We start from the raw sequence: 24,962 nt of genomic DNA on the forward strand, positions 1-24,962 counted from the left end.
CTGAAGATGGTTAGACAATGGATTGGACATACAGTTACTTTCTCTGCTTGCATTGGTAGCAATGCTTTAATAAAGGCACTGATTTATTTAATGCTGATTCCTTGAAGATGGAGATCTGTTTGTGTATGTGTGTGAGCATAGGAGGGCGGGGAGCGAGTTTCTTACCGTTTGGTGGTCTCTCGGCGCCACCTCCTGGTAAATCTGAATAATCTGTTTCTATTTCCCAGTCAATATTTGATGGTGATGACTCTATGTTGGAATCCGGTCCTCCTACAGGTGAAGAAAGAGCCTCAGGGTCTTCATGAATATGCAACACTGTCATCTGGTGTCTAGGCTGCCTGCCATTGGTCTCAGTGTGGTTTTCCTCCCTTTGATCAGGAAGAGCAGAAAGTAACATCTCTGCTGCGTCACTCCCCAGAGATGCATCATCTGGAGACCCAGCTTCCTGGGCTGATTGAGTATCACCAGTAGGTTCTGTGAAGTAGGACAGATCAAAGGGGGGTGTGTATGGTGCCAGTGATTGCTTCAGTGTTCCGTCTTCCAATGGAAGATCACCCCCATAGCGGAAATGTTCGGGATCTTTCATCAGATCTTCATCAATATTCTGGCCCATGACATCATATTCGAAATCACCCCAGGAAGCTTCAGATGAGCAGATATCTTGCTTCCCCGCATCCCCATCAACTGGTGTTTCAGGATGGCCTTCTGATAGCGTTAACTTACTCATATCATCTATAGTGCCCGTGGAAGTGTTGAGGCCTGAGGCTTCACTGAAACTGTGCTCAAAGGCAGCTTCGCTTACATCCAGGCAGGTGTCTGAGGCTAGCAAGACGTCAGTCAGTACAGCAGGGTTCTCAGAAGCAAAAGGTTGCTCACAGTCAAGCAAGGCCCCTGTGCCTGTCTGACTGTCAGGACAAAGGTCTTCTGACACCCAAGAGCCATTGCCTTCTATGCTGACTTCCTGAAGAGTCACGGCAGTGTCAGCATCTCCATTTCCAGTGCCTGGGATGCCTCTGTCCACGGCTTCCACCTCTGGGTTGGCGTCTTCCTCTAACGCCGTTAAGTTTGTATTGTTGTCTCCATGCCTATCAGAAGGTTCTGGGGAACTTTTGAGAGAGGCAGGCTTAGATGAGCCATTCATATCCATCTGATTGTTGATTGGAGGCAGTGCCACCGTGTGTTCAGAGTGGAGTTCTGAACTGTGTGGGAGAGATGCCTTCCTGGGTCCCTGAGTAGGTTCATCATTCATCTTTGACTCAGGGAGGTAAAGTTCGCTGGGCTCCACTTCGGGTCCCAGGGAAACACCTGCACGCGTCTCCATCTCTTGCTTTCCTTCAGAATCATGGCACACATCAGGGCTGCCGGAGGCCTGAGAGTCGCTGTCATGGTCGCAGTGAGTCAGTATATCAGGATTCTCAGCATCTGCTCTGAAGGCGAAAGGCTCTTTGACGTCCACCCACAAATCAGGGGAAGCCGAGGCCAGCTGTCCACCCTCCTGGAAGTTGTCATGTAAAATATCTGGAACAAAGTTATGCTGCGGCTCGCCGGGGCTGGGGCTATCCCACTCAGAACCCGACTTCTCCATCAGCTCTGTGGGAATACTGACTGCAGGGAGATATTCTGTAACCGTGCTTGAGTGTGTCACTTGGCCGGGATAGGATTTTTCTTGTCCCCACCAGTTCTCTTGTTGGCACTCGGTGGGAGAAACGCCAGGGCTGATGCGTCCATTCTCATCTCTGTTAGTAAATGCTGGGTCTGCACGGTCCCAGACAGAGAGCACAGGTTCCTGACGCTGCTCTTGGGTGCGAGTCTCCGCAGGAAGGTGGTCAGCAGTAGAGGGCACAGCTGTTTGCTGGCCTGAACCTTCATCTTTAACTTGGTTCAGTATTACAAGCTGACTGAACTGGTCAGCATCTGAATCGAGCTGCTTTGGTTGAATGTTCCAAAGTTTCTCATGTGACTTCTCCCCATTGCTATACAGAAAGGGTGACTTCAGTTTACCACTGAAGCGATTAGTAGTGTCTGTGTCCACAGGTTCACTATCACTCTGAATGGGTACGCCCCAGGGACCCGAATTCTGGAATACTGGAGAAGTCGCCTCTAAGTTAGACTCCCCCTCTGAGTCAGACAGTGGCTCTGCAGATGTGCTGACATTTGGTCTCCCTTCCTGTAGAGGGCTGGTCCACCACTCACTGCTGTCGGCTGAGAAGCCAAGCATTTCCAGCTTAGCAGGGTCTCCATCCCGGGGCTCAGGCTTGGGAGACACCTGCCATATGCTGTCTCCCATCCTCCCCGTTTCTGCAGCTTTGACCTCCACAGATGTGTCCTGTGTGCCAGTCTGCACGAGTGGTGATAAGATCCACTGACCAGGGCTGCTTTGTTGACTGTCGCAGAATGAGTTTGGCTTGTTCTCTTTCTCTCTTGGCTCTGAACTACCCACAAAGATAGAAAATTCAGACTTGGGATCCTCTGTGGTCAAGAACTCGGGTTCATGCAGTGAATCACAAGCCCCCGAGTAGCTCTGAGAAACTTGGCATGTGGCCACATGGAGCTCCGTCTCCACCCTCTCTCTGTCACCTCCATCATCATCGTCAGAACCCGAGCTTGTGGATATGATCCTAGTGTCCTCTGGCTGTGCAATTTCCAGAAAGTCAAGTTCATTTTTCCCTTGATGGCTCATCGTTGCACTTCCTCCCTGATATGCATAAGAATATTCTGGATATTTATCCGTTCCAAGGCTGGATGAAGAGGATGAGGAGTCACCGTTGATGGACTCGCTTGGAATCTCGGGAAATTTAGGATCCTTGTGATCAGACAGCTTTCCCAACCCATCCTTTCTGTTTTCTGCAAAGTCCCTCATTTCAGTAATCACTTCTGCTTGGGATTCGGTGGCAAATCGTTCCAGTTCTCGGTGAATCGGTTCGCTCCTGTCGTCCCGATCCTCTTTCTGAAGTTCAGTACCGGGTCCATGGGTCCAGGGCAAAGCCACTGGAGACTCATTTGGATCAGGACTCGACATACTTGAGTGAGTACATTCACTGGAGAGGCTGTCTCTGTCATAATTTGCTGGGGAAAGGGCTTCTGGGAAGCCGCTCTCAGGGCCATGGCCTACAGGATTCGCAGTCGCCTCATAACTGATGTGACTGTCCCACACGTCACTATCTATAGCGCCGTCCCAATCGTCCAAGGTTTGAGGAGACTCATAAAGCAGCTTTTCATCCGCTCTTCCTGACTCCAGAGGATTACGGGCTTCAGTTTTCTCAAGTTCCATTTCAGATAAAGGCTTATTTTCTATTAGATGAATCGTACCGGAAGTTGTGCCGGTTTCACCTGAATTTCTGACATCCACGAGAGATTCCTCATGGGTCTCTTTTGTCTGCAAATCACTTGTGGGCGTCTCTGTTTGCACAGCAAAGGAGTCTAGAGTATAAGGCGCCTTCTCGACTTCTAAGGCTTCCTCTGGTCCCTCCATTTGAGGACTGGAAGTGACTGGAAGAGAGGTGATTTTGCCTGATGCACTGCAGATTTCTTGGTGTTTAAATGCAGCTGAAAAAGACACTGCCTGGTCACTGGGCTCTTTTCCCTCCACCCCAGAGCCTATGGCTGTCTCCTTGTTGAGATGCCCACTGTTAGAGGCTCCCAGGCCTTCAATCGCACTTTCACTCTGTCCGAAAGCACGGCCAGTCCATGGATCTGACTGTGTGACATGTTCTGGACTCTCCGGCCTGGTCACCAAGGATGCTGTGTCACCTTGGGACTCTGTCCACATGTTCTGGTCATCAGGTTGAGATGTGAGTGCTGCTGATTCACTGAATCCAGAGGCTTCTAACATGGGACTGTCTTTATCATTTACTGAGTGCCCGGGAATTTCAGGGGGCCAAGTGCTTTGTCCCATATCTGTAGTATTGGGTGGGCTTGGTAATCTGAATGTCGGCATATTTTTATCTCTCATGACAGAATCCCAAATACTGTTTGCAATTAACCGCCCACTCTTCTCATTCAGGATATGGTATTCATTGGGACCAGTGTCCCCAGTGGGCTCGGCAGAGGCGGAGAGGTCCCAGTCTACCTGGTTTGCTTCCTGATGCTCTGTGCCCCAGGGTTCCAGCTGCTTCACTGAGAACCGGGTTTCCGGCTCAGTGTTTGCAGCTATGTAACCTTCTGCTTGACCATCGCCGCTGATCGCCACACCCCCACTGCAGTCATCCCAGTCCAATTCGTTGTCCATGTCCGAGATGGTCGCGGTGGACTGTGTGTCCTCCAGAGCCACTCGGTTCCATGTCTCAAGGCTGTCGGGGGCTGCCTGGCGTGAGTTGGTGCTGCTGTGGAGAAGGGTGAGCTGCCGGTTTGCCTCGTTGTAGAGTTGCATCATGCTGGGGTCATCGTAACTGGATGGGCTGCTCTCCCCTCCATCGTCGTCCCTGGAAGCATGCTCGTCTTCTGCACGCTCGACCTTGAGCAAGTCTTTATCTGGAGGATGTGCGTCATTTCCTTCAGGTGTATCGTCTGCAGGAGGTGATGCCCACATGTCTAAGTGCCCGGGACCGGAACCAATTCGATTTCTCTGAGACTGCTGTGGTGACGTTGCGAGAGACTCAACACCCTCTGCAAGACAGTTAGTGTCTTTGGCCTCAAAACCATTCTCTTGAGCAAATGGCTTGTTTTCCGTTTCCTTTTCATCTCCAGCATATGTTGGCGACGTGTAAGAGTCAGAGGTGGAGTAGTTGGTGTCCAGGGGGGATGGGACTGAATCTTCCCCTAGGTTGGATGCGCTGTAATCAGAGCATTTGTATGACAAGAAGGAGTCTTCCCAAGGAGCGGATACATCTGACCCTCTTTTCTTAACACTCTCCTCAAAGAGGCTCCAGGAACCTTCCTTCCCATATGCCCTCCTTCTGGCTGTCGGATCCACCAAACCATTCTGGTCTTCCCCTGGCAGCTTAGAAGTATTCCACGTTTGACCCAGATCAGAAATGGGGCTTCCAGATGTAAGAATATTATCCTTGGGGCCGCTGCTCGTATTGCCCCAGATTTCTGGAGCTGCATCTCCATTGACCTCAACAAGGGAATTGTCCAGTAGGTCTGCAGCAGGGAAAGAAAACCCGCTTTTGGCCATGGCCCACTCATTTGGGTCCTGCACAGACGGCATCTCGTTGTTAGTGGGATGAAGATTCCAAGTGCTGTTTAGAGTCTCGGTGTTGTTTTTCTCATCAAATGCACCCCAGGCCGGGAATGGCACCGAGACTGCAGTGTCAACAGAATCTGAGGGATTTCCCCAGGGCTCGGGCATCATTGTCGGTGGGTGGCCTGAATGCCACAAAGCAGCGAAGTCTTCTATAAGGTGGTTTGTCCCTTGAGGAGAGGCATCTGTCAAATGCGGCATCTCTTTGGGTAGGTGCTGACATTGCAAGCTCTCCTCCTCCTGGTCGTGGGTATCTTTGCTGCCCAGTTCAGGCTGACCAAATTCAGATTCCCAGGGATCTGACTTTGGGAATCCAAGACTTTGCGGTTGGAAGGCAGAATCTGAGGTTCTCCTCTCAACGGGGCTGTTCTTATGCTCTTTCCAGGATTCAGGGCTCTGGAAGACAGGCTCTTGCTCACCGGGGCTCCAGGCATCCACAATATTTTTCGAGTCAATTTCTAAGCCACCCCACCAGCTGCTGCACCGTGTGCGGGTCTGAGGTGGCCCCAGGTGGGCTGCGTCTATGGCATTTTGGATCATACCTTCAGGATAGAGCGGGGCTGGCGCTTCGGTTGATGGTGAGAGTTCTGCAAAGCTATTCATAGGTGTTGGTGGGATCCTCTTCGCAATATTCTTCAGCCGTGGTGGGGAGGAAGGTCCGTCTCCCACAAAACATGCCAGGCTTAAATTACTTTCAGAGTTATCTCCTGAACTTTCTTGTCCCCGGACAAACTCTTCATCAAATTCCACCAGGCTGTCTTTCCCGGTCTCCGACAAAAGTGAGCTGGAGGAGTAATTAGACTTGCTGATCCCCATCTCACCAAGTCCTTTTGGCCCCGCAGAGAGGTTTCCTTCTGATGAATCGCTGTTGGGGAAGCCGTCTTCTGGTGAGTAGTCTGCAGAATGGGAAGATGGCTGGGATTGCTCAGAAGCCATGGGTGCTGGGTCAAAGTTGAAGAGGTCAAAGTGTTCGCTATGTTCCTCTGCAACTATCCCTTCGGGGATGGGGCTGTAAGAGTCAAATCCTGGGAGAAGGCTGTGGTGAGGCCCAGCACCCTCTCCCACAGGGCTGTCGTCACTGAGAAACACTGAGCTCTCCTTGGATGAACGACTGCTCCTGATGGTGGCCAAGCCGCTGTCTGGACTAACAAGGTCTATGTTGACATCTGCCTGAGCCTGGTTAGAATCGATGAGCTCTGGAGGGTTTTCTATGAAATTCACAGAGCTGGGCTGTGGCTCTATGTCAGAACCATACAGTTCCATAATCCCGGAGGAGCCCTGGGACAGGGGCGCGCTGCCTGCCACCGCTTCCGTGGAGGATGTCCGGCTGTTAGAGACCATCTCTGCACACCTCCTGTTGATGACGTCCTTGACAAGGAGAACCACCTGGTCACAGGTCACAGAAGGGTCCTCCTGCTGGTATACCAGGATCTCGTCACAGCCACATTCAAATGGCTCCAGTTCCAGGCAAGGGTTCTGACTTTCTTCTAATTCACAGCAAATCTACAGAGAGGCACAAGGGTGTGTGTGAGCGTGGAGATATTCCTGGCATTTTGTCTTTCTCAGCTTTTCACTAAAAATTTGTGTACTATACAAATTTTCACATATGTGTACTATAACAACGTCATTCCTCACCTTTTCCTCCCTCCAACTCCTTTCATTCCCCCATTCCTTCTCAAATCCATTGCCTTTCTTCTTTATTTTTGCCATGAACCCATGCACTATATATGAGTAAATATATAACTATAACTTGCTGAGTCTATTTAATGTTTCTCATATATGTACGTTTTTAGAGATGACCACTCAGTGATAGATAACTAATCAGGGGGCTCATTTCTGGGAAAGATTGATTGTCCTAGCCAGTTTTATATCAATTTGACACAAGCTAGAGTTACCCAAAAGGAAGGAACCTTAATTGAGAAAATGTCTCCATAAGTTCTAGCTGTAAGGCATTTTCTTAATTAGTGAGTGATGGGGAGGGCCCAGCACTGTGAGTGGTGCTACCCCTGGGGTGGTGGTCCTGGGTTCTGTAAGAAAGAAGATTAGGCAATCCATGAGAGCAAGGCAGTAAGCGGCACCCTTCCATGGTCTCTGCATCAGCTCCTGCCTCTAGGTTCCTACCCCATTTGAGTTCCTGTCCTGACTTCCTTCAGTGGTGAACAGTGATGGGGGAGTGCAAGCCAAATGAACCCTTTCCTCTCCAACTTGCTTTTTGGTCATGGTGCTTCATCGCAGAAGTAGAAACCCTATACTGATTCTCCCTCTCTCAGCAATCACAAATTGCCTCCATCTCTTCTTCTGGGGCTGGGATCTTGTGAGCTTTCCGCCATGCACGTTAGCACTTCCGCCGGCGGTGTCCTGGTTTGGGTCTTATTTAGGCAACCACATTGTTGAGGGTGCGTGGGTGGAGCTTCCTTGTCGTACACGGGAGATAAACTCAGCGCAGACATTCTGGTCCTCTGGTCCTGCAGTCTTTACACACACACATGCACGTGCGCACACACACACATGCACGTGCACACACACATGCACGTGCAAACACACACACATGCATGCGTGCACCCACCATTCCACAACATTCCTTGAGCCTTGGGTGTAGGGGTTGTTTTGTAGTGTATCAATTGTTGATGGGTACCACACAGTCAATTGGTCTATGAATTTTGACCAATTGTGCTTTCTATAAATGATCTCTGTCTATTGCAAAAAGAAGTTTTTTGGATGAAGGGTGAGAGCCACCATTAGCAGACTGCGTCTGGGCACAGGATGTGAGCACTGTCGGTAAGGCCTGGAGGGTGGATGTGGCACGGCTAGGCTGACGGCAGAAATGCTGCTCAGATTGACATGGCATATAAAACATGCAAATGGGACTTGGGGGTTGAGAATGGTGGCCTTAAAATATTTTATTTATGTGTGTGTGTGTGCATGTGTGCCTGTGTGTGTGTGCATGTGTGCATATGTGTGTGTGCATGTGTGCCTGTGTGTGTGCATGTGTGCATATGTGTGTATGTGTGCATGTGTGCCTGTGTGTGTGTGCGTGTGTGCATATGTGTGTATGTGTGCCTGTGTGTGTGTGCATGTGTGCATATGTGTGTGTGCATGTGTGCCTGTGTGTGTGCATGTGTGCATATGTGTGTATGTGTGCATGTGTGCCTGTGTGTGTGCGTGTGTGCATATGTGTGTATGTGTGCCTGTGTGTGTGTGCGTGTGTGCATATGTGTGTATGTGTGCCTGTGTGTGTGCATGTGTGCATATGTGTGCATGTGTGCCTGTGTGTGTGTGCACATGCCCATGTGTATGCTTTCTTTTGGAGGCTAGAGGACAACTCCAGAGTCATTCTCAGAAATGCCATCCACCCTTTTGAGACAGGATCTCTCACTGGCCCAGAGCCTACCAATTTGGCGAGACTGGCCAGTGGCAAGCCTCAGGGATCTTTGTCTCTGTTTCCCCAGGGCTGGGATGATAAGCTGTGCCACCACGTCCAGCTTTTTGTGAGGCAAGTACTTTCCCAGCAGAGTCAACTCCCCAGTCTCTAACAAGTGTGGGCCACTGTGCCAGGCTGCACGTGACCACACTCGGGGCTTTGTACATGCTGGTCCAGCTGTCTCCTGATGGGGCTAGATCTGCAGCCCACAAAAGTTAAATTGTCCATCTGTCTACAGAGAAGGGCGCCATCAACTGAGACCCAGGTACCACTGTACCCAGCTTAGCCTGGCACCAGCTCTTTCTCCGGCCCAATTCAACTTAACATTTAGATTAGTCAGCTTCTCCATTTCTCTGGTTTCTGGGAGTCACCGGTAACTGTCTTTAAAATCACCCAAAGCCTTTCCTAAGTGTAATATAGCACCATCTTGTCTTCTAACAGCTGTGAAATTTGAGTCTGCAGAATCCCTGGGTGCTGACCAAGCATTTGAATCGGAGAGGAAGCCAGCTCCGGCCTGGCCCTGATGGAGTGTTAAGGCAAAGGAAGAGGTGAGAGAGGGAAAGGCCGCAGGTTGAGGCTCCCCATGGCACTCAGGCCCCTTCTTTTTCTTCTTGCCCTGGGGAGCACTGACATGGAAATCTGAGTAGACAAAGGCACCTGGGAGGCAGAGGGACACTGAGCCAGACAGCCAGCTCCAGGCCAGGCCCAGGCTGCAGCACTTGGATGTTTAGGGAACACCAGGACTGTTTTACCATGCTGAGCTTTCGAAAAAGCCCTACACGGGGCTGGAGAGAGGGCTCAGTGGTTAGGAGCACTGACTGTTCTTCCAGAGGACCCAGGTTCAATTCCCAGCACCCACATAGTAGCTTATAACTGTCCGTAACTCAAGTTTCAGGGGATCTGACACCAACGCACATAAAATTAAATAAGTTATTGTTAGAAAAAAAGAAAGAAAAAGCCCTACAGGATTAACAGGGGTTAAAAATGATGGTAGAGAGAATAGCCTCAGAAGCCATGGAAATGGCCTTGATGGTAAAACAGAGGCTTTTGCCGAGGGCTTATCCATACCAGCACAGTTGTGTGTCACAGCCGTAGAATCAGTGGAAATGCCTTGATGGTAATCACAGTGAGCAGTGTTCACCACACGCTTACCCACACAGCACAGTTTTAAGTGTGTCACTCCCAAAGGTTCTTTTCTTCTCACAGTGATACAATGTGGCTGTTCGTTTTGTATCAAGCTTTGTTGACAAGGAAACAAAAACCAGGGAAGGACTGATGAATCAACAACTCTCTGCTGGTGGGAGGGGACCTGAATTTTGAACTCTGTGACTGAACCACAGAGGTGGACTCTTCACTATGTGACCACGAGATAAAGAAAGACCCCGTGGTGCAGAGCCTGTCCCCTCTGTGTTGCCGGGAATTTAGAAGAGCTGCCTTTGAAACTGAGGAGAGAAGAGGAAGTGCCGGCTCTGGGGTTTTGGCCACTTCCTTTGCTTAAAGAAGTTTACTTTCAAAATGACTTGGAAAAAGGGTCTGCTGCCAAAAGTGCTCTGAAAACTAAGATAGCAGACATGTGGACAACTTATGTCTTCTCTCTAGAAAGTTATGAGCAAAAAGGGTAAAATCTACCCTTTGTTATGGTTTGGCAGTAAAATGTTCCCCCATGGGCTCATGCACTTGAATCCCTGGTCCCCAGCTGCTGGTGTTATGGGGACGCTAGCCTGCTGGTGGACACTGGCCTGTAGGGTCAGCCTTGAGGTTGCAGGGAAGTCTGCTTCTTATCTATGCTTCCTGATCCATCACGGTGTGATAAGCCACGTCCCAAGCTTCCACTTGTCACAGATGTCAACTGCCGTACCTTCTCTGCCCGATGGACAGAATCTCTGAAATTCTCTGCCATGATGGACAGAATCTCTGAAATATGAGCCAGAGGAAATCTCTCTCCCATTCATTTGCTTCTGCCAAGGGTTCTGTCACTGCGACAAGAAAGGTAATAGCACACCCTTGGGTCCAAACGAATAGTGCCTTAGCCCTGGGAAAGCCACGGTGGCGATTTGACACACACAGGTATGCGGGCCAGTGCAGGGGACACAAAGTGCACCGTAGCAAGGGGTATTGTGTTCTTATCTGAACTCGAGAAAGCAGAGAGAGTAGATACAGTCATGTTCCCATGAAGGAGCCAAATGCAGCTTTAGAGGACAGAGGGAGATGCTGAAAAAGAAAGTGGAGACTTTGCCTCTCGCCACGTGTGGTAGCCAAGGACTCTGACTCACTAGTGAGGTTCATGTTAACCAGTCATTATATCCACATCAATCTCAATGTTAGTTATTAAGTATAATAACTAATTGGACTCATACATCCAGGACCTGTTGTGATTGACTTTCTTCTTCTCCTCCTCCTCTCCCCTCCCCCTCTCCTCTTATTCTTTTTATTTTCTAGGTTTTGTGTTAAAAGGCTCAACTCTCACCATACAAGATCCAGCTGCTTACCCGAGAACCTTCACTGTGTTTGCTAAGGCATCGGATCACTTGTTCTAAACACCGGGCACCACAAGGACATTGAGATAGTGGCTAGATTGGTTATCACCAGGGAATGGTCTCAAAAGAAAGCAGCGTAGAAAAGGCGGACTTGCCTTCATTTGGGTGAGAAAGAGCTGAGAGTTGTCTTTAGGGGTTCAGTCTAGAAGGGGAATAGTTGTGAGGTTGTGCTACGGTTTTGTGTCACCGTGCAAAGGTCTGTGCACTCAAAGCTTGGCGCCCTACATGGTGATGACAGTATTGATGGGGTGGAATCTTTAAGAAGTGGAGCTAGCAGAAGGTCGTTAGATGATAAGGAGGATTAATGAAAGCTTCAAGGGACTGTATCAATTTTCACGGGAATAGGCACGTTTGCTTCCAGGTTCTCTATGTGATGCTGTCCTCCAGAAAGCCCACACTGTATCAGGGCACAAGTCTGTGCCCTGCTCTCTAGTCTCTAGAACTGTGAGTCAATAAATGTCTCTTCTTTAAAAAGTACCTGGCCTCTGGCATTTTGTCAGCAACACGAATCAGACTATCAGCCTTTCTAAAATGAAACAATGCGTGATATGCCCCAAGTTCCCTACAAGTCTAGTCTCAGGACTCTATCTCTTGGGCCTCTGTCTTAGGAGACACCAGTCCATTATTACTTCTCACCACATGTCCTTAATTCCAGACGCTCACCAACAGTGGAACAGACCGAGGAAGGCTCACCTGGCTGCACAGTTCCAGGTTCTGGGAGTACACCGCGATTTGGTGTCTCTGCTGCTCCTCCAAGGTGTAGCTCGCGATCAGGATGAGGACATCGAAACCAAACTTGTCTGTGAAGGCTTTCAAGTCACTGGTGATGTTGCTATGAAACAGACAGTCCTGAAACGACAGACATGTGAGATCAGTGTCAAACTGCCTGCTTCTGACAGCAGCCGCACCTCAACTCAGGCCTGTGATGCAACAGGACAGATAGCTATCATCAGAGGCAAGTGAAGTAAATGCTTTGAGAAATTTTGGAAACACCCATGTTCTGGATTAAAATACACTTGACTGATTTGTTTTCCCGAACCAAGGAAGGAAGATGTCTCTGCCATTATTATCAACCCTTTAAACAAGGAGTATATTTTTATGAAATATTTATCAAGTATTTGAAAAGCACATCTCATCTTTTATGACACTCATATAAGAATTTCTGTTGGCTCTAATCTCAGCCTGTCACTAGAAGAGCAAGAAGCGTCATACACCAGGGGTCTGCGTGATTGTCCTCCCTCCTTCCCTCCCTCCGTTCCTCCCTCCCTCCCTTCCTTCCAGAAGTATAGTGAAGTCATCTTCTGTTTCCTGATCTTCATATATGATGTATTCTGACATACTCCTATCTTATAATACTGTCTATTTTTGGGGTGGGGTGGGGGGTGCCTGTAGTGGTTTGAGTGAATGATAATGCTTCCCATAGGCTCAGCTATTTGCTCAGTTTGTCCCCATTTGGTGGTGCCACTGTGGAAGTTTAGGAGGTGTCTGGAGAAAGGGGGACAGGGCTTACCCTACATTCAGTTTGCTCACCCTGCTTTGTGCTCTCTCAGCTCCCTGCTCCCTTTGCCATGCTTCCTCAGCACAGTGGACTTCAGTCCCTCTGGAACCATAGGCCAAGACACACTCCATCTTCTGGAGGTTGCTTGGTCATGGTGTATTATCACAGCAACAGAAGTAGTTAATACAGCATTGTAGGTGTGCACGAATGCATGCACGTGTGTGTGTGTGTGTGCTCTCGCGCACATGTGTACAGGTGTCGAAGCACAACTTTTGGGAGTCAGTTCTTTCCTTCCTTGCTGGGCAGGTCTCTCGTTTCTGCTGCTGCTCTGCAAACCCCAGGCTAGTTGTCCTGTGAACATTCAACCTGTTCTATCTCCACATCTCATCTCACTGAAGGAGTTCTGGGATTACAGATGTGTGCCTTCACATCTGGATCTTTTGTGTGGGTTCTGGAGATTGAACACAGGCGGTCAGGCTTGTGTTTCAAGCACTCGTTTCTGATTAACTAGCCCTACAATTTTATTTTCTACTATTACTGTTAGTTTCCATTCAAATTCCTGAAGATGAACTTGGATGATTGGCTGGGGAATTCTTTTCTGAAACAGGGTCTCCCGTATGTGGAGCTGTGGCACTGAAGCCAAGCTCTGTGTGTTACCAGAGCACTCTACAAGCTGTGCTGAAGATCCAGTCCCTGAGGGTTTTTAATGTGGGGGAGAAGTCCAGCAGAATTTTATAACAGCTGTAATGCTGGGGTTACCTTGCTATATATGGCAACTGCAGAGAAGGCAATAACGGCAGCATTCCCAGAATGTGACGTCACGTACAGAAATGTTGACTTTTCAAGTTATATCAACCACTTTGCCATAATTCTCTCACTATCATCGCACCAACATCTTCATCATTCTCATTATGTAAAATCAGTTAACTGAGAGCTTATGATTTTCTCAGTGAAAAATATCACTATGTACACCAAGGGATTTAGAGACTTCTATGCATTTTATTACAATAGTAATTGTAATTATGTTTGCTGTGGTACAATATTAAAACTCGAGTATTTACCATAGAAAATGTGATTGTCATGCCACCCCCTCCTAACCACTGTGAATAGCCGAATAGGTACATCGAGTTATTGATCGGTTACTACATTAATATTTGCACAATGTAGCTGCTTAAGACTACTTACCAGCCACCAAAATTTACCATTCGTGCAAGGCTCTGCCGTTTTGCTGAGTGGAACCATAAGGTCTATGAGACCCTCGGTGGGTGGGGCTTCCATGTACTGATGAGGCTTGGCTGTATGTTTTGGCTTGTTTGTTTGTTTGTTTGTTTTTGTTTTGGTTGTTTGAGACAGGGTCTCTCTTCATAGCTCCGACTGTCCTAGAACTCACTAGGCAGACCAGGCTGGCCTTGAACTCACAGAGATCTACCTGCCTGTGACTCCCGAGTGCTGGGACTAAAGGTGTGAGCCACAGTGCCAGCTTCTCATGGCAGCTGTTCTTGTTAGGGATTTTACTAGGTCACTTAGTAAAGAGAAGGTCACTTTCTCCTTTAGGTTAGAGAGAAGTACACAAGAGAACCACAAAGCTCTCAGGATATATTCTTGATGGATACAAAAGATCTATTGGTCTGATTTGGTAGTGAAGTTTGTGATGTTCACATACAAGAGACCCAGAAAGCACACTGCCAGCACCCCTGTTTTTAATCTGTGTCTAAAGGCCATCTCAGCAGCCATTGAGTAGGTATTAGAGGATGCGTTCGCCCGCAGGAGATCAGTGTCTGCCTTCTTTGGATCAGACTATCCCTTATGTGTAATAAGCATTCACAAGATAAAACACTGCAGAGCGTCACTGGTGATTAATCAAGAACCTGGATGTTGGGCTGTGTGCCTCTACGGATGGAAAGCTGAGCTGACACTGAAAGCAAACGGGAAAGATACTCAACTACAGCTTATCATCAATAACTGGAGACTTTCTAAGAAGCCCCACAATTTTCCTTTCCAAATGTTTTACAGGAAGAAGGCACACAGTCGGAAGACATTGTTACATGCATTGGTGACCACTTCCCTTGCGTTCCTTAAACAGGAACATGTTAATTTGATTTTACATGAGTAGATGCCGATTCAGAAGCATTATTCAAAGCTGTACTTGTGGGCATTCTGCTATTCAAGAATGCTGGCTACATCAGAAGCTGTTTTGATTCTTCTTTGCTATGCAGTTGTTTCTAGCATCTTGTCCAGTAGCACTAGCACAGTCTCCACCCACACCCCAGACTTACTGAAGCTGCATCTGTCCCTGCATCCCAACTACAAAGCTCTGCATTCGCAAGGGATTGGTCCACATATTTTCCAAAAATCAGCCCTTGGCACTCTCAGTGCTCTCCTGAGACTTAGATGGATAACACCCCTACCCTGCAGTTCCTTATACTGACGTCATCACAAAAACACCATGGGCTGTGTGTTCTAAACACTTTGCTGGGGATTGTTATTTAGCAGTTTAGAGACCAAGTCTAAGAATGTGTGTTTTCATCATGTCCCTTAAGTAATTCTTGCAGTCTAAGTCTTCTGGGTAAGACTGGCCAACCGTCCCGTGGGTGATCCCAAACCAAATTCCATTGATTTAAAAGAAGTACCGATAAAAAAAAAAAATCATGTGAGCCATTTTGTCATATTATCAAATTTGATACATCTTACAGTAACCCCAAACAAAGATCAGCTTTGATGCCTCATGCACTCTGATGAATTTGTCCAAGTCAGATCCCATCCTACTGGCCTCAAGGTAGTGTCAAGAGTTTCGTATTTAAAACAGTCAAACAAGGGAATGAGTGAGAATCTTCAGGACTCGGGGAGGCACAGTCTGTTTGTTCTGCTTTTGCGCTGGTGCTGTTTGCACAGCGTATAATTTATTCTTGTCTTCTAGCTATGCAGGGAGTCATGTGCTGCAGTGGCTCCTATGTTGCTGACGAGCAATGCCGGCCCTGAGTAAACAGCTCTTCATCATCAGCTCAGCCCTACTGTAGACACAGGTTGGCATTTTATTTCCCCCATCTGCCTCTACCTGATAAATTACTGTTTTAGTTACACGTATACAAATACGATTTGTTAACCTGCTCAGACGTCTGCGAAATGCTTCTTCCTCTTGCAGTTAAATTACACACACACATATGCGTTTCCCACTTAGTTAGAAAACAAAAGGATAATCTCTCTACAATTTACCGTGCAACCCCAGGCACAGACACCCTCTACATTTCTGAACCTCCCTGCAATTTAGGAATTTTACTTATCATTGCAACTGGGAACCGGTCAGCCAGATCAGGAAAAATGGCAATTGCTTCCCATCGGAGCCCAGGTCCCAAAGATTCAATCATCAAACATTTAGAAGGTTGTGAATCTGTTTGCCTGAATAATCCCAATCTCTGGAATTAGAAAAATCTAGAAAGGTAGGGACCAAAAAAGGGTTGTAATTTCCTAGTCAAAAGCTAATGTAGAGATCTGCAGAATCCTACAACAGCTTGATGTTAGTACAGATGGTGACAATGATGACAACCCAGTGTGGAGAAGCGGAAATGATTTGACTCCACTTGACCTAATATGAGACCTGAGATCTGGTAGATTTAATGTACTTGTTGTTGGAAATACAGTCAAATGCAGTGGGAAATTCCATTGTTCTAAACTACCATTTTACGTCTTGTTGCATCACTTCAAAAAGCCAGTATTGCGGACTGGAGACATGGCTCAGGGGTTAAGAGCACTTGTTGCTCTTGCAGAAAACCTGGGTTCAGTTCTCAGCACCCACGTGGTGGTTCACAACTGCTCATAATTTCAGAGCCAGATAGCCTGATGCCCTCTTCCGACCTTCTCGGGTATCAAGTGTGCATCTGGTGCATAGCTGTAAATGTGGCCAAAAACCACTCATACCTAAAATACAATGAATAAATCTAACATAAAAAATTTGAGTAGCAATAAAGCCAACAACTCCCGCAGAGAGGGAAAGGGAGTGGCTGGAGGTGGCACCAAACTTTTCTAAAACAAAATTCAGTGATGAAGCTAAATGCTGGCAGCGCCATGGATCACACCAAGCCAACTCAGTCTAGGTAATGTCTTAGGGAAATCTTAGTAGTTCAGAGGTGGGCCTTTCCGGGAGAGAAACAGCACTGCCCCCATACACTCCCACCCTCAAGTGTCTTCTAGGCTGCCTTGTTTGTGCTGAGACCCATCTTTCTGCTCCAACTGCTCTTCTCCAAGCTGCCAATCACTCATGTTGACCAATCAAACATGTTCCCGTTCTTACCCCCACTGGACTTTACCTGCAGCTCCAACAAAGCTGACCTCCTCTCTTCCTGAGCACGTCATTTGCCTGACATCATGCCCTCCTCGCGCTTCTCTTCTCACTCACTGGACACTCCTTGGTCATCTTTCTGATTGTACTTCCTTATTTCACTGCTAAGAGCTTGCTGTCCCAGATACCCCATGTCCCCCAACTCTACTACCTCCTTGGTACCCACTCTCCTTGGCAATTCCATTCAGAGACACGTGGCTTTAAAACTCCTACTTTCCAATGAATAAGTACACCCACCTGGACTCTGTGCATGGGAATATCTGACCGTCTCACAGATACAAGATGAGCTGAGTGAGTCCTGCCCAGTTCCTTCAGTATTATTAAAGGACCCCATCATCCACAGTTACTCAAGCCAAACAGCTAGGAGTTATCCTGCACTTTCCCCTCCCCCCTTCACGTCTCACATATTCCATCACCGAATTACCTTAAAACATATATCGGATCAAACACTTTTTTCTCCATTTCCATGACTGTCTTAGACACAGCCACCATATCGTCTTTCTGGTCTCTATTTCTTTTTTATTTTTAATTCTCTCTGTGCACGCATGCATGCATGTGTCTGTCTGTCTGTATGCATATATATATAAACATGAGTGTGGGTGCCACAGAGGCCAGAGGCGCTGGATCCCCTGAAGCTAGAGTTCCAGGTGGCTGTGAGTCAGCTGGTGTGGGTGCTGGGGTTTCGATTCCCATCCTCTGGAAGAATAGTATGTACTCTTAAGCACCAAATCATCTCTCCAGCCCCAGCTACCATCATTTCCTGCCCAAACACTGGTGACAACATTCCAACTAATATCCCAGGCTCTTTCCTCTCCCTCAGTTCACACAGCATCATCCCTGGCTTTTAAAAATGTAAATCAGACCCAAAAAGATGGAAAGATGGGTCAGTATTTAAAGGGATTTGCCAACTTGAGTTGTATGTTGGGGTAGGAAAGAAGAGACAACTTGTCCTCTACAGGGGTGCACATGCGCACACACACACACACACACACACACACACACACGCATGTACACAATACTTAAGTGAATAAATAACAATTTAAAAATGTAAATAAAATAATAGCACTTTGCTATTTCGAACCCACTTTTCCCAATACAATAATTGCTACTTGCCATCATTTTATTTTCCTTAATTGAGAGGCAAAACATTTAGTGTCCTTGAGTATAAGGGTTTAAATAAATCAATCAAACTAGATAGCCCAGTAGAAACACATTTGGAAAGCATAGAAGACAATTTACAACTGAAATACAAATAACTAATAAATATTTGAACTCATTAATCAGAGAAATTCTTTAATAATAAAATATTCACCCCATTTTCTGTCATTGGTAAATATTTCCAAATGGGTAAAAAAAGAATTGACATGCATGCAATGTTTGTGGACAAAGATATTCATGGCCTTATTACCTAAATAACTAGTACTCAGAAGGAAAATCTGTATGGCCAACAACTGAGAGATTGTCAATAAACTAGGTAACGGTCATGCAAATGAAATTATTATACTACTATTATAGTATTATAATTATTATTATACTACTATTAAAAATTAAAGAGTTGTTAAGAACACAAGAAAATGTTTAAAGCAGTTAGGTGCAATCTGATCTCTATGGTATAAAATTGAAAGATACTTTGTTCTAAAATTTGGTATTTCTTTGTCATAAAATCTCCTACGTGGGGCTGGTGAAATGTCTCAGTGGGCTAAGGCATTTCTTATGACCTGAGTTTGATCCCTGGGGCCCACATGATGGAAGGAGAGAACTGACTCATGTATGTTGTCCTTTGACCTCCATACGTATCCCGTGGCATACTTCCCTGCTCCCCACCAACAGAAGTTTAAAAAATTAATTAAAAATTCTCATTTGCAGAGATATTAAGACACTCTGATAGTAAACTGTCACTAGTAGCCAAACTGCTGATCTTTGTATTCCTCTATTTTAAAGCATGCCCGCTAAAGCTTTCTAGTTACGCCTTTGGCATCACTTAGATTATCTTGACTGTGGCACTTTCTACCCAGGTGACTATCCCTCTACCTCTGAGCCTTAATTTCCTGAACTATCGGCCCCTATCTCCAAAGAGTACTGTGAGAACCAAGATGATATACAAAGGGCTAGCATGGGCCTTAGACACAGCATCGGGCAATAGGTTCCTTTTCTTTCCTTGGTCATTAAACTGTCAAGAGGGCACTCTCCTCTTAAAGTTTTGAGACTCATCCAACCACAGGAAGCATTTTGTGAGATTGTGTACATGGAGATTCCTTGTTTGTAGAATGATTCTTTCCTTTATATCCCTTACACCACTTGCGCTTTCTAACGTTGATCACGCTAATCTCTAAGTCACCTAAATGACATACACAGAAAATCTTCTGTCAGATGATGGAGGAAATGCAAAGTCAAGTCTGAGCAAAGCATGCTTTAGAAAAACATAATATAATACATAAAACCCCTAGGTAAGGCGGTGTTTATCTCAGCGATGGACTCTGTCCTTAGCTCCTGGTAGAGCTACTGAGCCACTCTGCACAAAAAGAGACAGGAAGTAACTTTTCATTCCTTTGGTGGAGTCTCCTTCATATTTCCATCATTCCCTCCCCAGTACCTAATGGTCTTTAGTGAGCTTTACTTCTGGTGCTAATTGTTCCACGGAGGCCCAGGATTCTGGTCCACACGCCCAATCCAAGGCAGCTGCCTCCCTTACCCACTGACATGAACTGGCTCTGCTAAGGCTGGTATTCAATGGAGCGCTGTAATATCACTGACAAGGTGTTCCCAGACTTGCTACATCGGTATTATTTTCTTCTGGCAGGAAATGGAAACATCAAGTGAGTGACTGCCACGTGTAGGGAGAACACTTGTAGATAAAAGCCATTACGAAGAACTTCAAAGCGGAGTCCTCAAAGCAGAGGCTGACCGTCCTAACTCCTGCAAGCACAGTGGATGGTCCAGATTGCTGAGTTACTGAAATCTAAGAGTCTTGTTTGACATTTAGACTCTGCACGGATTTATTTCTCAACTGAAGGTCATTTTCCTGTGTATTCAAGATCTAAGAAAAATGCTGAGGTGTGGATACAAATGTTCCAAATGAAAGGTTCATGATTTATGCTACCAAATTTCTATGATGATGTTTAAAGTATTCAGCAATAATAAAGTCTGATAATCTTGACAGGAAAATGATTTATGAGAACACAAAATGCATAAATTAAATCTTTTATTTATTCTGTTTTTCATACATTTTTTAATTGGTAAACAAAATTTTTTATATACTTTGACTAGACACATTTTTTTTTTTAAAAATACACTATTGTTCTTGTTTCTTCTTTTTAAAAGGCAACCCAGGCATCTTAATGTAGTTAAAATACTTTCCTGGGCCGGGCGGTGGTGGCACACGCCTTTAATCCCAGCACTTGGGAGGCAGAGGCAGGCGGATCTCTGTGAGTTCGAGACCAGCCTGGTCTACAAGAGCTAGTTCCAGGACAGGGTCCAAAACCACAGAGAAACCCTGTCTCGAAAAACCAAAAAAACAAAAAAACAAAAAAAACAAAAAAAAAAAAATACTTTCCTGGGTCTATTAAAACTAGACTGGATATAAGATTTTGAAAATAGAGTCAGAGAGAGAGAATCTATTTTCATCCTTTATAACAAAAAAAAAAAACTTTTGGGAAAACTTTTGAGATATTTGAATATGCAGCACTACAAATTAATGTATAGCATATATACATATCAATGTGCTTTATTGGTTGGTTGATTAGCTATATAGATTTAAGTCAATACTATTTTCCCAGTACGACTTAATAGCATTGCATTAAGCACCTGGTTAGCTATGTCTCATCACCTTCTGTGAACTTCCTGGTGCCCTGCGAGGTCAGTAACATTGTTTGTTTTGTCTTTGGATCAGGAGGCTTGGGGAGAGCTCGGATGCATGACAGATGGGATTTCTTTTCTCAGACTCCACATTCAAAGGCTTTATATTAACTCCAGTTTTATCCCTAGATGAGACTCTTCCTCATGGAAGCCATTACTGAGAAATTTAGCTTTTAGTTTAATAAAAAGTAGTTTTTCTACCGGCTTTACCTCTGTGCCACTCTACATAAGTCGGCCATCTCCTTGACTTTGACAACCTTGATTATGAAGTATGGCTTATTTCACCATGCTCCATGATAAACTTCCAGTTTCTCACTCACTAAATATAAATGTGGGATTAAGTTAATTATCAACTATTAATTATATGTAAGAGCCTAACATTGGAAACCCAAAGAAACTTCTATAAAGAAGAATGTTGAGATGTTCTTGCAGCACCATGTATTTTCTCTCCCCGCCCCTCTGGTTTTATGTAGCTCAGGCTGGCCTCTAGTGGAAGATTATCATAAGCTTCAGATCCTCCTGCTTCTACTTTCGAGCCATGAAGATAGCGATGTGCCATCACACCTGGTGTCTGTGGTGCTAGTATTATGTGTATTAACTAAATATTACCAAAGGAGTGAGCTACATCTATCCACAGCCCAGCAATGCATGCTTTTGGGAGCAGGGGCTGGGGGAGCAGGGCAATGGATCTGGCATAATCACTGCTTGTCCAGAATTATCCTCATGAAGATTTTCTTCCTCCAACAGGTAGTCCCACTTCATCATTTATTGTAATATAAATGCCTCATACCTAAACATACTCCAAACGTTGCTTCTTATCTCCTCAAATGCCCATGGGAAACAAGGAACTGGGATTTGTGGAGGAGGCAGGAGACTAAACAGGACTGCCTTTTGCTTTTGTCTTTTTCCTCTTTGACTACGTGGGCATCTTAACAGGAGAGGTCTATGAGAGCAGCATCCTCTTGTTAAGGCACAACTCCCAAGACATTTACAAATGTCAGCAGATGGCCAATGCTCTGATTTAGGTCAGGCATGTGGGAAACTAAAGAGAAAGGTTACTGTTTTGCCTGCGGTAACTCTCGTAAGGCCCTCACTCGGAATAACGAGTTCAAGAACAGGGAGATTGCACATTCCCTGAAAACTGAAAACCACCTGTTTTCATGTTATCAGACATAAAAGACAAGAGCAGGTACTGGGAGGGAGGGAAGGAAAGAGAGAGGGAGAAGAGAAGGAGGAAGAAGAAGAGGAATGGGGAGCAGGGAGGGGATAGGAATTGGCTGGAAGGTAATTCACCTCAAAGCTCAGGTACGAATTCAGAGTTTTATAAACGGGATTGAACTAGATTCTGGCGGACTCCGAAGTGCATTGAGGCTCTGTTTCGTCTTCTGTCTCTAGCATACAGAGGGGCGAATGTTGCCCAGGGAGAGGCGACTTGGAAGCAGGGGCTTGAACAAAGTACATGGAAAGCGGTTCCTCTGCTGACCCAGACAAGGGGCCAGGAGGAGACTGAGGACTTAGAGAAGGGAACGTCACAGTCTGTTGAAGACAGCACAGTCAAGCTAGTCATTAACCAGATAATTTGCATCCTCTCTCCTCCCTCCTCCTTCCTTCCTGCCTTCCTGCCTTCCTTTATCATTCCCTTGCTTTCCTTTCTCTCTTCTCTTCTCTTCTCTTCTCTTCTCTTCTCTTCTCTTCTCTTCTCTTCTCTTCTCTTCTCTTCTCTTCTCCTCTCCTCTCCTCTCCTCTCCTCTCCTCTCCTCTCCTCTCCTCTCCTCTCCTCTCTCTCTCTCTTTCTCTCTCTCTCTCTCTAGCTCCATCAGGCTAGCAAGTCTTTGCACACATAAAAAGCACCTCTTTCATCTTAGTCTTGAGTGTGAAAATCCTGGTGAATGACTTTATTCCATTTTGGATTAGATACCTTATCCATGGGGCCAAAAAACTGTGATCTGGAAAGACGACCGCCCACAGAAAAGCCATCTGTTCCTTTGTTACTAAAACAAGGTCTCACAGAGCCTAGTCTGTCCTCACAGTCTCTCCAGTTGATGATGGACAGTAAACACTGGATCACCTTGTCTTTCTCTCCCCAAATCCTAGGAATACAGGCATACACCACCACTAATTTACAGTTTCTTTAAGGATTCTATCAATGATCACCCAAACCTTCTGCATACCATTTAAAGACACCAAAGAAGGACTATGTAGCTTTTCTTCAGGACCCTTTCTTGTCCATGCATGCTTATGAAGGAATAGATCATTCAAGAAACATATGTAATTTACCACTGGGAGTGCTAAAGAATGCCTTTAATTCCAACACCTGGGAGGCAGAGGCAGGAGGATCTCTGAATTGAGGCCAGCCTGGTTAACAGATCAAATTCTAGGTCAGCCAGGGCTACACAGAGAAACCCTATCTCAACAAAGAAAACAAACAAACCAAAAACAACAAAACTACTCACTAGGCACGCTTCGCTTTTTGAAATGATAGAACCACGGCAATAGTTGAACTCCTAAATAATATTAATAATAATATATTATTTCCATAGCTATGTTATAGATGTGACAACATTCCCTGTTGGTTGCTTCTGAGTCATAAACCCTAAATTTACTGCCTTTTTTTCACTTTGTAAAAACAATGAATGACTTGGAAGATCATTTCAGTAAACAGACCATTCTTCTTGTAGGTTCCTTGTTCTGCCTTCCTGAAGTCACCACATGATCTCCAGAAAGCTTCCGTACATGTGCCGTGCACACACACTCCCGATGCATCTGAGCTGTGTCAATATTAACCTGACCAAATGAAGATCAAACTGTCTCCTTTGTTCCTCTTGCTCCTCACATGGGGAGCACAATATGGCTCTTGTCAGAGGTGCTTCATCATCTGGGCTCAAGGAAACTGTTAGTACAGTTTGGGATTCGTTCTTCATGGGCAGAAATCCTGATGGGTCTAATGAAGCCTTTCTGCTGACAACTCATTTGCTAAAAATATCCAAGCATCACCAAGTGTAAGGGGGGGGGGGATATGCTATGTCCCCTTTGCTCACAACCCAGTGAAAGTAATTAATTATTTTTGAAGTCTAAAAAATCTACCCATCAAGACACACACCTCTTACCACACTTCGATATGCTTTTGCTGGATTCCATTTGCTCCCTGATAAACTTGGTGCCATCTCTAAATTGGAAAATAATAGGGTAAACACCAATCTTGGAGCACACACGCAGAGGCAACAGTCTGTGTGTGCCATTTGTTGCAATCTAAGCTAATTACCAGCAACCCCCTCCAGAAAACAGGCCCACTCTGGGCTTTGTGGTTTTACTTTCCCTTGGAGATGTGTGTGTGGAGGTGGGGCCGGGTGGGGCACGGCCTGAAGAGATCTTCTTTAGGAGTTCACTCCCAGTCTTGTGACTCTCTTGGCCTCAAGTCACAAGACCATAAGTATGATTGGCTTAAGTAAAGGGATAAAGGGTTTGAGGAGCATTCGAAATGGAGTCCAGAAACCATTGATGGCACGAAAGGAGAGGATGCCCAGGAGCGTGGGAGCCGCTCTGCATCTCCAGGGCCAACGGGCATCCTTCCTGCGGTGGAAAACTGCAGCTCCGGCAGGCTAGTGCCGTTCTCGCACCTTAGACTGTTCCCTCTTGGTCCATTTTGGATTGGATATCCCATCCGTGGGGCCAAACAACTGTGAAATGGAAAGAGGACCATCTGTCCTCCCGGGTATTTCCCTTAAAGGTTTCTGATTGAGACTCAGTTTCCGCAGGCAATGCCCTCCCCAAACTTCGCATTTCCTTTAACCTCCAGCCAAGGGGCGGGGCCACAGGGCGAGGACGATGATGTTCAGGAATGGAAGTTAGGTGAGGTGACTTAGTCGCTTTGCTGTCATGGGCTATCACACTCCATCAAAATGGAAATTATAAAGGGGGCGACAAAGCAAACTTTTAAGAATATTAAGAAAATGAAAATCTACTTAATTAAAAAGATGCAATATGATCCAGCTTGGCGGTGGGGGTGCACATCTTTAAACCCAGCGCTCAAAAGGCAGAGACAGGAGAATCTCTGTGAGTTCAAGACCAGCCTGGTCTATGGAGTGAGTTCCAGGATAGGCCCTGGAGCTACAAAGAAACCCTGTCTCGCCGGG

The 24,962-nt window shown here is 46.1% G+C and overlaps 1 protein-coding gene across 1 annotated transcript in view; it reads right to left on the reverse strand.

Annotated features, from left to right (window-relative positions):
* Nucleotides 1-24,962, reverse strand: part of Prune2 (prune homolog 2 with BCH domain) — a 258,384-nt gene that overhangs the window by 89,629 nt on the left and 143,793 nt on the right. The window contains exons 7-8 of the mRNA XM_057779958.1: nt 11,834-11,989; nt 166-6,685 (exon numbers count right to left, since the gene is read on the reverse strand). Of these exons, the coding sequence (XP_057635941.1) occupies nt 166-6,685; nt 11,834-11,989 (6,676 nt within the window). The remainder of the gene's footprint in view (nt 1-165; nt 6,686-11,833; nt 11,990-24,962) is intronic.

Source organism: Chionomys nivalis, chromosome 8 (assembly GCF_950005125.1).
Source record: "Chionomys nivalis chromosome 8, mChiNiv1.1, whole genome shotgun sequence".
Lineage (NCBI taxonomy): Eukaryota > Metazoa > Chordata > Mammalia > Rodentia > Cricetidae > Chionomys > Chionomys nivalis.